At 32.8% G+C, this 15537-nt stretch overlaps 1 protein-coding gene across 2 annotated transcripts in view; it reads right to left on the bottom strand.

Moving 5' to 3' along the window:
• Window positions 1-15537, bottom strand: part of cv-c (RhoGTPase activating protein) — a 194585-nt gene that overhangs the window by 168345 nt on the left and 10703 nt on the right. Inside the window, exon 1 of one of the 2 annotated variants that reach the window (XM_013310777.1) lies at window positions 5045-5452. The exons of the other annotated variant lie outside the window; for it this stretch is intronic. Within the exon in view, the coding sequence (XP_013166231.1) occupies window positions 5045-5129 (85 nt within the window). The 5' untranslated portion in view covers window positions 5130-5452. Of the gene's footprint in view, window positions 1-5044; window positions 5453-15537 lie in introns of those variants that run through there. 2 annotated transcript variants of the gene reach the window in all.

Genomic DNA, 15537 nt, shown 5'->3' with positions numbered 1-15537 from the left:
GGACACATTCTTGTCTAATATAGTTCTTGATTAGTCAAGAATTTTTTACAAACAAATTGGATCAAATTTAGATTTTATTGACTGATTTATTATCTTCCTTGTAATAAAATTATCGAGACGCTATGAGTAGTTTTATATTTGCAAAGGACTGCAAATATATCTGTGAAGTCAATCAACCCGCACTGGGCTGGTTTGGTTAACTATGGCCTGGTCAACTGTAACTTAAGGTAGGCTCCGAATCCCTCAATTAAGACGTATGGTGACTGGTGAATTTATTACCATTTGCCACTAGATAAGGTTCTAGGAACTAGGTTCTTCTTCTTAATAAGTATTGTCTTTGTTAGATGATAACAGTCATAACAATTTTAGTTTGGTACAATTTCAGTTTCATGCAATCAAATCATGGCTTGGTTAGCTACATGAAGTGTCCAATTTTTACGATCTGGCCACATTTGATTAAAAGTAGATCACAGTTATACATTGAATGGGGCAATGACATCACCGGTAGTCTCTCGTCACTTGTCCGCACGTGGATTAGTAATTACGACACGCTCCTACACATAATATTAACAGGAACAATTAATTCTTGCCGCATGCTTACTATTAAACAATATTCGCTATTTGAATAATGAATTGTTTTTTAATGTAATTTTCTTGTTTACAGCAAATTACAAAGTGTTATTGCATTTTTTTGCTTGATTGTTTTTACTTGAAAAAAAGTATGAAAATTATATAATATACTAGCGGTCGCCCGCGACTCCGTCCGCGCGGAATTAAAAAAAACGTAATAAATAATCTATGTGTACTTCCAGACTATGTTCTATATGTAAGCCAACATTCATCGAGATCCGTTGAGCCGTTCTATAGATACCTTCAAACAAACATCCATCCATCGCATCCAGAATTCACATTTATAATATTAGTAAGATTTAAATATTTTTTACCTTCATTATATTGCGTTAGATATGATAAATAAGACAGTTTGAATTATTACGCTTTAAATAGTTAAGTAAATCAACGAGAAATATTTCCACAGAACCTTCATAACATTTCCCGAAGACCCTAATGTTATAAACCAACTTTCGGTACCGCGTAATAATGGCTACAACATTTGTTCTACTTTTGGCCTATATTTAATTTTAATCGATACATCATTACAGTCATGATATCGAATAATCGATGCATCGATTCACAGACGTCATTATCAGCTAAACACTACTTAGTTCCTGTCATGTGTGACGTTGAGTGACAGCGTCAGAAGTGACAGGCGAGTTACTTAACGCATCATTACAACGAAGCACCAAATACGTGCTGTATAACCTCAATATCACATACATACGCCCTATTAACGTATCAATTATATTAAATATTTCTCTTTCTATTTTCATAATTTGTAACACGTCGGTACAGTATGTACAACTCCTCCTTACATCTCTATCAGCCGTCATATCTGAATCTTCCTCTTTCTTACACTTTTTCGGTCTTCCTCTACCTTTATAGCCATCCACATTCAATCTCATTACGTTTTGGTTATGTCGTTTTTACTTGGTAGGTACAGTGTATTAGAAATCTATAATAAACTTGACGGTATAGACTGGGTCTGACCTTACTCTTCAAAATTGGCCGACCATGGCTACTATTTCATGATACATCATAAAACATGTGTACATCTTACTAATATTAAAAATGAGAATTGATGGATGGATGTTTGTGAGAAGGTATCTCCATAATGGCTACATTTATCTCTCTGAAATTTGGCATAGATGTAGAGCATATACTCTACTAATTAAGTTTTTTTTTAATTTCCGGACGGAGTCTAACAGATAGTTATTCAGTCTACTTGTGCATTTTAAATTTTAGTCATCAAAATACTGGTTGTTTTTTGTAAATATTATATAGTTTTAATTACCATCAGGTCAATGTCCTGTTGTTATTATACGTATATATATTTCAAAGAATTGTAAACTAATGATAGACGTAAAACAAGGCAAGAAAAAAACAAAAGATAGATTGCGTCTTGTAGAACTTGTAATTGTAAATGGCGGCTAGTCCGAAACGCGTAGGCGTAATAACACTATTACGATAAAACAGAATGTGAATGAATCTATAACTGTATATTGTTTTAAAGTATGCATATTTAAATGATATTATGTCTACGTCATCATAGGCAAGTCATCCAGGCATTTGACATTTAAATAAACAAACCTTAAGCAAATATAAATGTATTTTGACAATATGCAAATTAAAGAATGAATCTTTGCTTTATCTGGTTTTTATTTTTCATGGTGACGGACGCACTTTGATTTTAATTTCCTGGTTTATCCTTAGTTCGATGCTGGCAGGATGTAAAATCGAATGATGAAAAAAACATCGAATTGATAACGTCTTCAAAATCTTTTTTACATTTTTTTGCGAATTTTATTTAAAGGCTTTCCAAACACTAATGGTTTACGATGCAGTGGTTCATAAAGGGAGATTAAGGGATGCAAATTCAAATAGGTTTTGTAAAAATTGACTAAAAGACTATTGAACAGTTTTTTGATTATTTAATGCGATTAACTCTTATTGTGGCAAGTCTTATTGTTTATTTTTAGAAAAAAAGCAAAAAACAAAGTTAAAAATTATTTTATAGTGATCGTATATTTTTATAAAGTTGTATGGTATACTATACAAAATGAACATAAGGGTTAATTTAAATACAAATTATAAATGTTATTTTTTAATTTTGTAATACAAACAATAAAATAAAGTATAATTTCTAAGCACTCGACATACCCGAACATTGCAATCTGATATTGTCTTGAAACGTACGGACAGATCATAATTTTACATGTTTATTGCAAGGTCGAAAATCGTAACCGAAGTTGGTAGGCAAATGTTCATGTTTACAAAGTTGAGCTTCACATTACACGTATAGAATTTAAATCTTCTTACATATTTTTTGGTAGAAGTATAATGTTGTTAATTTATCACAAACTTCAAGTTAAAAAGTCAAATCACGTGTGACATTGGTTGATAATAATTTTATTTATTTTATATTTTTTTTCTCTTTGCAACAAATATAACATTTTATGTTCCATTAATATGCTTTACAGTAAAAATATTACCAAGTTTCATTTGTCTTTAGTAGTAGGAAATATTTAAACACTAGTTGTCGCCCGCGATTCCGTCCATGCGAAACAAAAAAAACTTAGTAGCCTATGTGTTCTTCCAGACTGTGTCCTACATCTATGCCAAATTTCAGTGAGATCCATGCAGCAGTTCTGGAGATATCGTTAAACAAACATCCATTCATAAACATTCGCATTTATAATATGAGTTAGATTAGTAAGATGTACCTTTGGTTTCCGAGACCAAAATCTCTGTATAAAACTTCCATACCAAAATCTATTATGTTTCGAACACTATGTTGTCTTCATGGATTTTGGTCTCCGAAACCCACGATTAATGTCTAATTATTATTGGTATTATTTTGCTATCTTCAATAATGTCACACTTGAATCAGATATAATTAATCATTTACTTCAAGGGACAGTAACTTAGATAACTTAGTTACATTAACGTGCTTAATAATATGCATTTTGGAAGTTGAATGTTTATTCATAATTCCAAGTAATGTGTCAACGACATAAAACAATGATTCGGAAGTCTCCTTAGACACAGGAAGTTGACTTATAAACTTCGGAATATAGTAAATTTCATCATTAACTAGCTGTCGCCTGCGACTTTGTCCAAGCGGAATCAAAAAAAAAATAGTCAATAAAGTTTAAATTGACTTTACATTTTATTTAGAAAACATTTGTATGGGAAAAAGAAAAAGGCTGTTTTTAGGGTTTTCCCGGCAATTATACGAATTTTTCTCACCTTTTAAACCTTTCCCAGACCCCCACGAATATTTCAAGACCAAGATAAGATAAAGCCGTTTATCCGTTCTCGACTTTTCGCGAGACTAACGAACAGCAATTGATTTTTATACTCGTATATGTATTGATGATTATAACTGTAGTCATGGACATTTAAGACTTTAAAGCGTGTCTCTAAACACTAAAGCAGGCTTCATTATGAAGTGCTCAAGTATAATAAACAAGAGTTTCGCTGGTAAGAATCTAGCTCACCTTGGACATTATTTCCTACTTACAGCGGAACGCTAGCATCGCCCCTGTACTATCAAACAATTTCAATTAATAAAATTCATCGCTATTACAAGTTTTATTAACGAAATTCATTTCCGTTATGCTTTCGTGGTAAGAGGTTTATTTTATTAGATTTGATATTGGTTTCATTCTAATTTAATAACAAATGGAATTTGATATATTACTATTTGATTGCTATTTCTTTTAGAGTATATTATTTGCTATTAAAAAAGACAATTAAACTAATTTAAGCTTCAATTTTTGTATAAATTTACTAATAAAAATATTTGGCCTTCGTATCGCTCATTATACCAATAACTAGACTTCTGACCTAAATCAGCGAGGATATATTTTTGGCGGGAATAAAAACCAGAACTTGATTTTTTATACTATGCTAACTTGAAGTTAAAGTTTCTCGGAAACTAACTTGTATTATTGTACTTAAAATACATCGATCAGTTGTACTTGATTTGCGAGGTTAACCATTTCGTGTACTCACTCGTTTTCTAATTGTGTATTAATGGAGTTTGATGTGGAAGTAATATAGCAAATTGCTTTCTGTTGACAATTTAACGTTGTTATAAAAGTAATTAATATTTAATGAGTCAATATTTGAGTATGTTTGGCGATGAACATGTTATAAAAAGAAGATAAATATAATTAAGTAAAGATGTACTACAGTTTAGAAACTGTACTTTATAGTAATTTAATATAACCAAATGTTTTATCACACTTTTATTTGACGAGCACAAGAGTGCAAGATAAATCTGATTACATCGGATTAGTATTACTACATATATTCAGAATATTTAATTAAAGCAATATAGACTCTATGGACAGTTTTATTTACCAATTCAATCGCATAGTTCGATACCGGTTTGTGCAACAAAAAACATAATCACGGAACATACCGTTTTGCAATGAAAGAGCAAACAACTCCTCGTCTTGCAACCATCGCAGCTCGCTAATTATAGACATATCAGCTTCGAAAGACATTAATGTGTCATGATAACTGCACGACAACAGTGCCACAGAACGTGCGAAACACCACAACACTTTATAATCACAACACTAGTACACAAACCCGCCAAGCGGAACGTCAAATTTTTATGCTACTTGAATTATTCATACTGAAATATCTCGCGCCATAACTATAGCGTTTTTTTGTCTCGTGTCACATCTAACTGTAACAATACGACCTCACACAGTCAAAGGGTTTTGTTACGAAATTTCAGAACTTTTGACAGCTGATGTTTCGATCGCACGCGCAGGGTTAACGAACGGAATGCGCGCGTACACAACACAAGCGCGCACTGCGCGTCGCCTTAGCACACTGACTGCCAATGCTGACCGGGCCGGGCGCTAGGCGGGGGGCCGATTCCACCACACGTCCTTAAAACTTTATCGATAACTACTGCTTTAAAATCGATAATACGCCATCACTAAAGCCATACAGCCTCCGCGAATATTTTACGACGGTTCCGAACGTGCAATTAAATCGGCGATTTTTATTTATTTGGCAATTTAATGATTTGTTGATGTTTTAACAGCAATTAGAGGAACATTGTAATAAAATATTTCGTTCATGCAAATTTTATTTGTTCATCTTTTCTCGCTTAACTCTAAAAGTTCGTAAAATTTTATTACGCCTACGAATTAACTAACTTTAACATTCGATAACCAAATTAAATACATTACGTCATATCCTTCTCTACTACTAAGATTTAAGAAACCTCAAAATAAAAGATCGTAAACACCAATTAAAACTAAACGTACTTTTGTATAAATCCCACGCCAATTTAATAGATTTTGTACAAGTACAGCCGGGCCTTTAATAAGCTAAATTAACTAGAGCGATAAATATCTAGCTGTTCAATTTTATTTAAAAACTCAACGATGACAGTTTGATAAGCAAGATGGAGAGTGACTCAACTGCACCGGGCCCTTGATACATCTCAACTCAGTTATATGCGTGTCTTCTAAAATGACATGTCATTAATTATATTACTGTAGTACGCAAATAATGAAGCGTTCGTTGCTCAGGGGTTAAAGCACTTGCAACTGCAGGTCCTGGGTTCGAATCCCGCTTTGTACCAATATGTTTTTCGATTCACATATGTACATTTATCCGACGATCATACGCTGACGGAATACATCGTGATCCAACCTGCACATATATGCCGAGAAATTCAAAGATATGCCTAAAGTCAACCAACCTACACCGTGCCAGCGTGGTTGACTATGGCCTAATTAACTTAGGGTAGGCACCAAGTCTATCAGTGGGGACTTATAGTGAGCTGATGATGATGGGTACAAATAATCTGTTTGCAGTTTTATTTATTCTCTTAAAACAAATTATTAGAACACAACTATAGATAAATAATTTTCAATAACTGCATCTTTAATTTGTTTTTGCATTGACGCTTTGAGTATCTTTCGAAATAATATATCCATTTCAATTGGCTGAATAGAATGTTTACATTAACATTATTCAATTAAAAAACTTTACGGAACCCTATCAATGGGTGTGTTTTAAATGTTGGACAAGTAAAAATGGCTAACTCAAATATTACACATATGTACGCAAGATGATTTTGGAAACATAAATGATGTAATCGTTTAAACAGGTCTAAAAGTTGTCAGCTATGTGTTTAATTTCCTCGTGAGTGTGTTCCTTATCTTTTAATTCGTATGACGAAACTCTAGACCCCGCCCGTCAGTTTCGAGATGTGACTTATTTCACTATTTTATTATCTGTGCAAGCTCACAGATAACGTTCTTTAAATAAGTAAAGTTCCACAGATTCGAGTTTGTGGCTACTTTGTGAGATATTTCGAATTTCAAATGATTAAAAAGAAAATGTTTATTAATAACATAATCAGTTGAGTAACGGTGATATTTGTCATATTTAGATTAGTCAGATTAGATTGTACAGATTATAAATATATAGTCAAATTAGCCCACAGCAGTGATGGTGTATCGATGGTAGATTACCAAAAAATAGTAAAGTAGGTATTATATAATATGACCAACGGACGCGAATAGCTCTTGGGCTACGGATTGTTCCTAATAATCACAAAGTTATTCAATAGCACGTCTCTGTCTCACTAAACGTTAATTTAGAATAGGACAATGATACGTAAAGGTTGGTCTATCCTCGTCTATAGAGTCTGCAAAATTATAACGAGTGGCTTTAGACGCTGTTTTTTTATAAGTCAGTCAGAGTCAGAACTCACCTAATTCTTCTCTCAAACATATTAAAATTACTCATATAGAAATTACTCGTTAAGTTGACCAGCTAACTAAAGGTGATCACCATGAATTTCAAATTAAATACGTTACAACGACCCAAATGGATCTAAGATTGAATTTTGTTTGGAAAGTAACTAAGCGAAATATTTTGTACGTGACAAAAATCCGAAACAATCCATGTCACGATTTTTCAATTGAAATCGCATTACGGCCGCAATATAAATGCGAGTCGACGTCGAAGCAATGGCCCTTTACAAATCTATTTACGGTACATTTTCGGTGCTAATGCTTTTTGTTTGGTACAAGTGAATGTATTTATTCTTGTATGTATATACCAGGTCTCTAGATAGTGACAATAATTTGTCTATTGTAATTTAAATGAGTTAGAAATATGCGTAAAAAATTCTTATCTATACTATAATAGTATTTGATGCAACATATCTTGTAATTTTAGTGCTAAGTTTTAATATAATACATTTCTAGAACTTTCTACTTCTGATACTAAAATGAAAGAATCTCAAAAGTCAAAAATAGATTCAAAATACTGAGCTCTATGCTGCTAAAGCTATCATATTTTAGTATTGAGCGTGAGAGGTCGTGAGTAAATTTAACAATGACTCGAAGGACCAATGCCGATCGCGTTCAACGTCATAAAAGTAAAGCATCGCATTCTCGCGGATTTCCTTTTACATCGCTCGGATTCTTTGACTTTTAACGACAGGACCTGTCACGCATCACATTCAGATACAAATACAAACGAATGGTATATTCTTCGCTTTGCTTCTGTGGTATTTTTATGTGTGTTTACGTTATACATCCATAAATGTCAATGTACTATGCACATTTATGATCGTAATCCTTACATAACCTCTTCGCTCCTAAAAAATACAGTTACTACTAGTGTAAAGCACTCAAAAAGTCTCCTTCTCACTGGAGTTGTATAGAGTAATCACAATAAAACACTGGTTATATCTAGGTGCGAGTCAACTTTTATGAAATGCGATCGGCAAGTCGATAAATATACCAAATAAATTAATACCATGATCTAGTAATATGTTCCGCCATCTATTGAGATAATAATAAAAACTAAATTGTTATAACATTTGACAACTAGTGAATTTATTAAATACAACAGTCGTGTTTGCTTAGTCCATTTCTCTGTATTCAAAGCTCGGAGCTGATTGCGAGCTTTGCTGACGTTTTGTACCTGTTACCGAGTCGACTGCCCACGTGGGAGTCGCCACTTAACACCTCTTTACAACCTTGAATTGTATATCTATCTTACGTTTATTAGTGTAACAGTCGTTTATTTTGCATGTTTGTCGCGATGTTCGCACCGCGGATTTTACTCTGAGTTATAAAATTTAACGATCTGTAAGGCCCTTCTTATACAAGGCAACGTAAATCTTTGGAACCCGGCGATTTTAGTCGCTTAGCGACTTACGCGATACGATAACATAGATGTGAAGATGAAGCACTTGCCTTATGGTTAAGGGTATTGTTTTCTTATTAGGTCGATCCGAAACCCCACTATTCGACTATTGATGTAAATCTAGCACAAGCTTAGAGCTTAGTTGGAATACAAGAATTATTAGTAAATTAACAAAAATCTGCTAATATTTTATTTTAAAAATACGATAGAGGTTAGGTTATGTTATATACAGCGCGCGTCATGAACAATTCTTTCTTTCACCGTCATTTGTTTATTATCATGTTCTGGTCGAACAAAAATCCACCAGGATGTTGGTACGGCCTTGAAAAATACCTTAAAGCAGGCTATAAAAACTATTCAGTTCACTTTCATTGATTTCTTCCTACTTTCTAAAAGTTACATGTTAACCTTAAGATATGATTCAGATAAATGTTTTTATTTTAATTAACATCATCGCTTGTTATTTGTATTTTAATTGTATTTGTAACCTACAAGTTAAAAAACAATTATAAAAGTGACGAAGTTGTATAAAAATAATGTCACGGCTTTATTGAGCTTTCGGCCCTTTCCAAAATATTATTGCATACCCAAAATCGCCTTAGTAAATGATTTGATATTTCACCATTAGCAAATATAAAAGTTAAATTATAAAACTACGACAAAAATTCACTTAATAATTACGATCAACATATGTTTTGGTAAACGGAAAATGAAACTTGGATTCTGTTAATGATATCATCAATCACAACAGTGAGAACAAATCGAAACGATTGTGGACGTCAGGGTGTTCACTAAGTAAAAGAATTGGAAACTGGGAATGTTTCCTTTCTGTTATTATGCATCAAACGATCAAAATCGTAAATAAGATGTTTATTCTTTTTACATTTTATTTTATTTAATAGTCCTAAAAAATAGTCTCCATAGAATAGTATTATATTTTATGAGTTTTCGGGCCATTATCTAGGAGTCAAATTATCAAAGCAATGAGAACTCATATGTTCTAATTAAAAATATTGCTAGAAATGTATACCACAAATTCAAAATTCGCAATCAACGCCAGAAGTCAATTAGCAACTTTAATAGCTCTACGAAACGTTCGAAAATCATTCCGCTCATTCTTGCTAATCGAAATGCAAACGTTTTATATTTTGTTCTAGTGATGTTCTTATATTGCAAAAAGCTGGTTATTTCCAAGTTCAAAATGATTCAACTGTCAAATACTTCCTTCTGTCACAAAATATATAATACCTATTTAGGTACAGAAAACGCCATAAAAGAAAAAAAAGATACACATTTTAGACAGGTTATAAGAAGTGTTATTTTGTGCCTATTTGATTTTCGCCATTTTGGTGCTGTTTGTAGCGGTTTGTATCTGTGGTTTTGAACTAATAGAGATGTAACTGTCAGTAACGTCAACGCTTTTAAATCGGAAAAAAACAAAAGCTGTCATTGCACTGTCAATCGTCGGTAGCAAAAGGCAGTTTTTCTCCCCATTCTAATACAAATTCCAATATTATTTTTATAGCATCATGCATTTTTATTGGATGCCTTACTTGTGCTTATTTTTTTCGCTCACCTTGACATTCCAAATCATGTCAATCGAATCAGCAAATACATTAACACCAAAACCTAATTAAATACCAATTAAATAATCGATTAATAATTTGCTTAGAATTTATTTTTAAATTTCATTCTCTGACCAAATGTTTGATGTGTTTTTAAATTGATTTTTATCTAAAATCGATTAGAGCAAGTGACAGATATAAACTAGGTTATAAAGAAGTTTATAAAGTAATTAGGAGAATGAAAAGAAAAATCAAACAACGTAAATTATTTTATTATAGGTAAGGTGCGCTCTTTCTTGTAAAACACACACACATTGCACATTTTAATTTTTTTGTAGTGTGAAAAAGAGGGAGAATAGAAAAAAAATTGCATCGAGTTCTAATCACAAAGGACTTAATTAGAATTTTGTAGGTTTTTAAAGCATTTTAAACAAGCTTTGAAATATAGGTTCAGGGCCTTAAGGGTTCGACAATGCATTAGTATTACTCGAATCATGAGTTGTTTTTGGGTGAAATCGATTCCGTATCGATTAAGTAAGTGTTAATGTCGGCCGCGCTACCGTGCCGTGGCGCAACAAACAAATAATTGATTTAATTCAGGACGTGTTACAATGATTTCGAAATACATTACACGTCTCATCGAATTCAAATATAACAATTTTCATTCCTCGAACATATCGGTCAGGAAACGCATGCGAGGATCCACGTTTAGTTTTACCTACTTGCATAATTATTTTAACCGTTGTCAAGTTATTTGAAAACACAATATACTCCAGACTACTTTATACTTTAACTTTAACTTTGTTACAAAATATCTCCAGACGGTTTAACGGATCTAGATAAAATTTGACATGAATATAGAATAGAACATAGTCTGGAAGAACACATATGCTCCTAATTGACTGTTTTTTATTACCGCGCGGACGGAGACACGGGCGACAGCTATTTGTTTATAAAACATGCTTTTGAATATCCAATGCTGGGTTGGGTTGGCGCAACAGATTGGCATCTTCCTTCCACCCATACTTGGCAGTTTTCTTTAAAAGTAATATTTGTGTAGAAGAAAGTTAGCTTTTAATAGCGACTATATAAATTAAACATAGTTAGCGTAGGCTTTAGCGTTGTGAATTGTTTTAGAGATTAATTTCAAAATTGATCTTAGAATCGAATTCAATTCACGGAGAAAGCGGATCTTACCACCGAGAACATTGTATTATTTATGATATTCTTAACGGCGTGGGCGTTTTCAAGTACTGACCCGAATAATGTACATCTCAATCCTTTGCTTGTTTCAAAATGTACCGGTGAAAAGGTAAAGGATTGATTAGAACAGATTACGTGTGATCTGTTTGCTATTACACGTATTACAGTATAACAGTATTAGCTATTGAAAAATACTAATGTGTGGAGATCCTTATTTAACGTTTATTATTACTTTATTTACCGTGGGTTTTCGAGACCAAAATCTTTATTTGAAACATATGGTTAACTCTGTTTTGTCAATGATAATGACAGGGATGACGATATGTTTTATACCGAGAAATCGCTGTAACTGTGTATCTGTATCATAATTAAAAGCACATAGAAAGAAAGATTACTCTTAAACAAGGTTTAGACTAAGTGCCATCTGCGCTCGGCCTCATCAAGCCCGGTGAACTTGTAAATGTCTCCTCTAGGCAAACAGTGGCAATGGAGTCACAGAAAAATAGAAAGAAAGAATGACAAGGTTTCTTTAACTAATTTGCTGAATTTTTAAAAAGACAAAGTCAAATGGCTATTTGACGTATCAGACGAATATTAAAACTTAATGGGGGTAAGATTCACAAAATGTCCTTTTGTATTAAAACGATGGTGTCAGATTAAATTGTTATTTTCATTATTTATTTAAATAACAATGCCTTTGTTTCAATCAATCGATCATTACATGAAAACGTTATCAGATTTCGACAGGAAGCCGCGTCGACACGGCGCGTGCGCGAAAGTGAACCTAACGTGTGACTCACAAGGTTAGTGTGGTCCAAATAATAGAATAATATAACATAAAAAATGAAAAGTACAAAAGTAAAAATTATTAATTTCAATTTTATAGCGTCAATAGCCTAATGGTTAAGAGTACGGATTTCCGATCACGAGGTCGGGGGTTCGAATCCCACCATTCTACTATTGTCGTAAACCATTTTTTAGCACAAGCCTAGAGCTTAGTTGGAATGGTAAAAGAAATATAAGTAAATTTTACAAAAAAAAAATTCTAACCTGCAATCCTCTCGACCTCTGGAACTTTCGAGTCTTAAGACTGCCAACATTACATATTTTTAAGGCATAACCATATGACACGAAAAAAATCGTTAATTTACTAGAGGTAAAAAATATAGTACATAGGCAACTAATGGATAGAATGTAATTAAATCGTTTATTTAAGCAATAAAAGAAAAAAAAAGAAAAAATAAATGGCACAAAATGAATGAAGACATTTTTTTTTTAATATCGCTGTAATCTTATACCTTGGAGTGCTCATTACTTCGACTGTGGATAGTGTTACTGCAAACGAACAAAAAAAAAAGTACTTCCGTACAATTACCGTATTCTTGTGTAGTTGAAGCTAAATGTTTCTGTCCTTATTTATTCTGCAACATTAAAACGAGACAGCGATACATTAACGTGACGAATGAACCGAATCGAACAGAATCAGGCGTTAAGGATGGTATTTTTAAACAAGGCTCCCTATGTAGTGACACCCGATAGGACTGAGGGCTGATAAAAGAAAATGCAGAGAGTAGACTAAATAAAAACTTTTTTATATTCTTTCTTCGTAGCAAGGAAAATAATCCCATTAACGTAGCAATGCCCCTACATAATGCGTTGGTACAGTACTACTTTCTGACCTGAGTTTAAACTAAGTTAAGTACTTAATACTTTATAAGGAATAAAGTTGATCAGTCTTCTTGTCCGACTAAAATAGGGTAATTTATTTTATTACATACCTCACGATTATCTACTCTAAACCTCTGAAGTAAATGTTATGTACATTGTATGTTAAAAAAATACTTTTATATCGAATAACGACTCTATTACTTTCTTTTTCCTTTACATTTTCAACAACGTCCCTTTGGTATCTAATTACCAACACTGCGAAATATTTAAAAAGGAACGAAAAAGCTTTCGTCCTTCATGTTCCGTCCACATGATTCATACGAGCAACTTACATGTATTCAACACTGTTCTGATGCGAATTTGTTCAAGGGTTTTTCTTGTTTACAATGTCCCTTGAGTATTTGTGAATCTTTTTTATCTTTTACAAAGGTGTGACATTGGTTTCATGTTAATTTTAAATAACAAGAAACGCTTTACAGACTTAAAAATGTAATATATATTTTTTATAGTAGAAGGAGGCAAACGAGCAACAAATCGCCTAATATTATTTGATCCGACGCCCATGGACATCTGCAACGCCAGAGGTACCGCAGATGCGTTGCCGGCATTTAAGGAAGGTGTACGCTCTTTTCTTAAAGGCCCCTAAGTCGTAACTGTTTGGAAATACCGCTGAAGACAGGGTATTCCACAACGCGGCTGTGCGAGTTTAAAACTTACGCGAAAATCTCGTCGTTGAAAATAGTGGGCAACTTGTTTTTTTTTTAATTTCAATGAACACTCACTCCTAATTAATAGTAATTATAAAAAGAAATAAATATTCATAAAATACTCTATTTGGAAGTCATTTTAAGAATACTTAAGTGAAATTTATTAACCCCGCTTTATTCTTTAGCCAATGTATATTTAAGGATTTCCTTGCAAAATTTCCTTTGGTAAAAAAATGTTCTTTTTCATTCTATCCACTTCGATCCTAAATAAATATTGTTCTTGATTACAACATTGATAAGTTTGCTTTAAAAATGTAAAGATATTTCCATTTAAACACAATGACAATAATGTAATAAATCAGATTGGTTTAGAGAATAATTTAACAAGTCCGAAAAAACAATGATTAACACGTATTTATAGTTACTCAAAAGATAAACTGTTATTTAGTAGATAAAGTTAATATTATAAATGCGAATGTTTAGACGGATGGATGGATGTTTAAAGGTATTTCCGGAACGGCTGCATGGATCTCATTGAAATTCGGCATAGATGTAGAGCATAGTTTGGAAGAACACATAGGCTACTTATTCCGCATGTTTTTAATTCTTCGCGAACAGAGTCGATGGCGACAGCTAGTGAATTATGCCAATTCCATCAACTGTTTCTTACTATTGACATTATTTATCGAATTAACAGTAAATTGAACTTCCGTACTATTGACATTTCATTCATATGATTTAGTCCTAAAATGAAACTTACATCGTGAATGGGTAATCGATTGTATCTTACATTTGTGAAATGGAAATCAATAAATAACATACCTTTATCACTGACTATTCATTTAGACATTTGAACGAACGAAGAAAATCATATATCATTTATAGAACCGCCACACCTCGTGACCATAAGAACTGTTTGCGAAGATCTCTATGCGAACTTTACATTTGGCAATAAATCAATATACTTTTAGCAAACGATTATATTATCAAGTTAAAAATGAATTTTATAATAACTTTCTACATCATTAGAAATCTATGCATAATTTTTACTTAAAGTCAGATTTGAAAATTATTTATCTCGATATGACGAATGATTGATTAATTCCTTTAAAATTATTTATAAAGAATTTAAATTATTAACAATTTAAATCATCATAATTTTATTAACGATTTGATGCTAGAAATAATTTTGCCTTTATTTTCAAATATTTCTTTTTTTTATATCATAAGGTGGCAAACGAGCGAGCGGCTACCTGAAATTGCTGAAATAGGGAAGTGACCGTTGCCCATAGACATATGCAATTTGCATAAGCGTTGCCTACCTTTAATCGACGGATGTTTGCTTTTGCACTTTAATTGACGGAGGAAAATATTTTCCCTTCGCATGCATCCTCTCATCCGGAAAGTCCACTTCCACTTCCCATCCTTTCCTTATAAGAAAAAGGGTGGGAAGGGAAAGAGGACTAAATTAGACCTCCGGGACGCACACTCATCTGACGAAACGCGGAATTGCTTCTACTTCACGCCTGTCTTCTGTGTGGACACAAACCTAGATCTCCCGAATTTTTAAAAGTATA

The sequence above is a fragment of the Papilio xuthus genome, unplaced genomic scaffold (genome assembly GCF_000836235.2).
Source record: "Papilio xuthus unplaced genomic scaffold, Pxut_1.1 DF827714.1, whole genome shotgun sequence".
Taxonomy (NCBI): Eukaryota; Metazoa; Arthropoda; class Insecta; order Lepidoptera; family Papilionidae; genus Papilio; species Papilio xuthus.
Note: the sequence above shows the minus strand (reverse complement) of the source record. Positions and strands in the feature narration are given on the sequence as shown.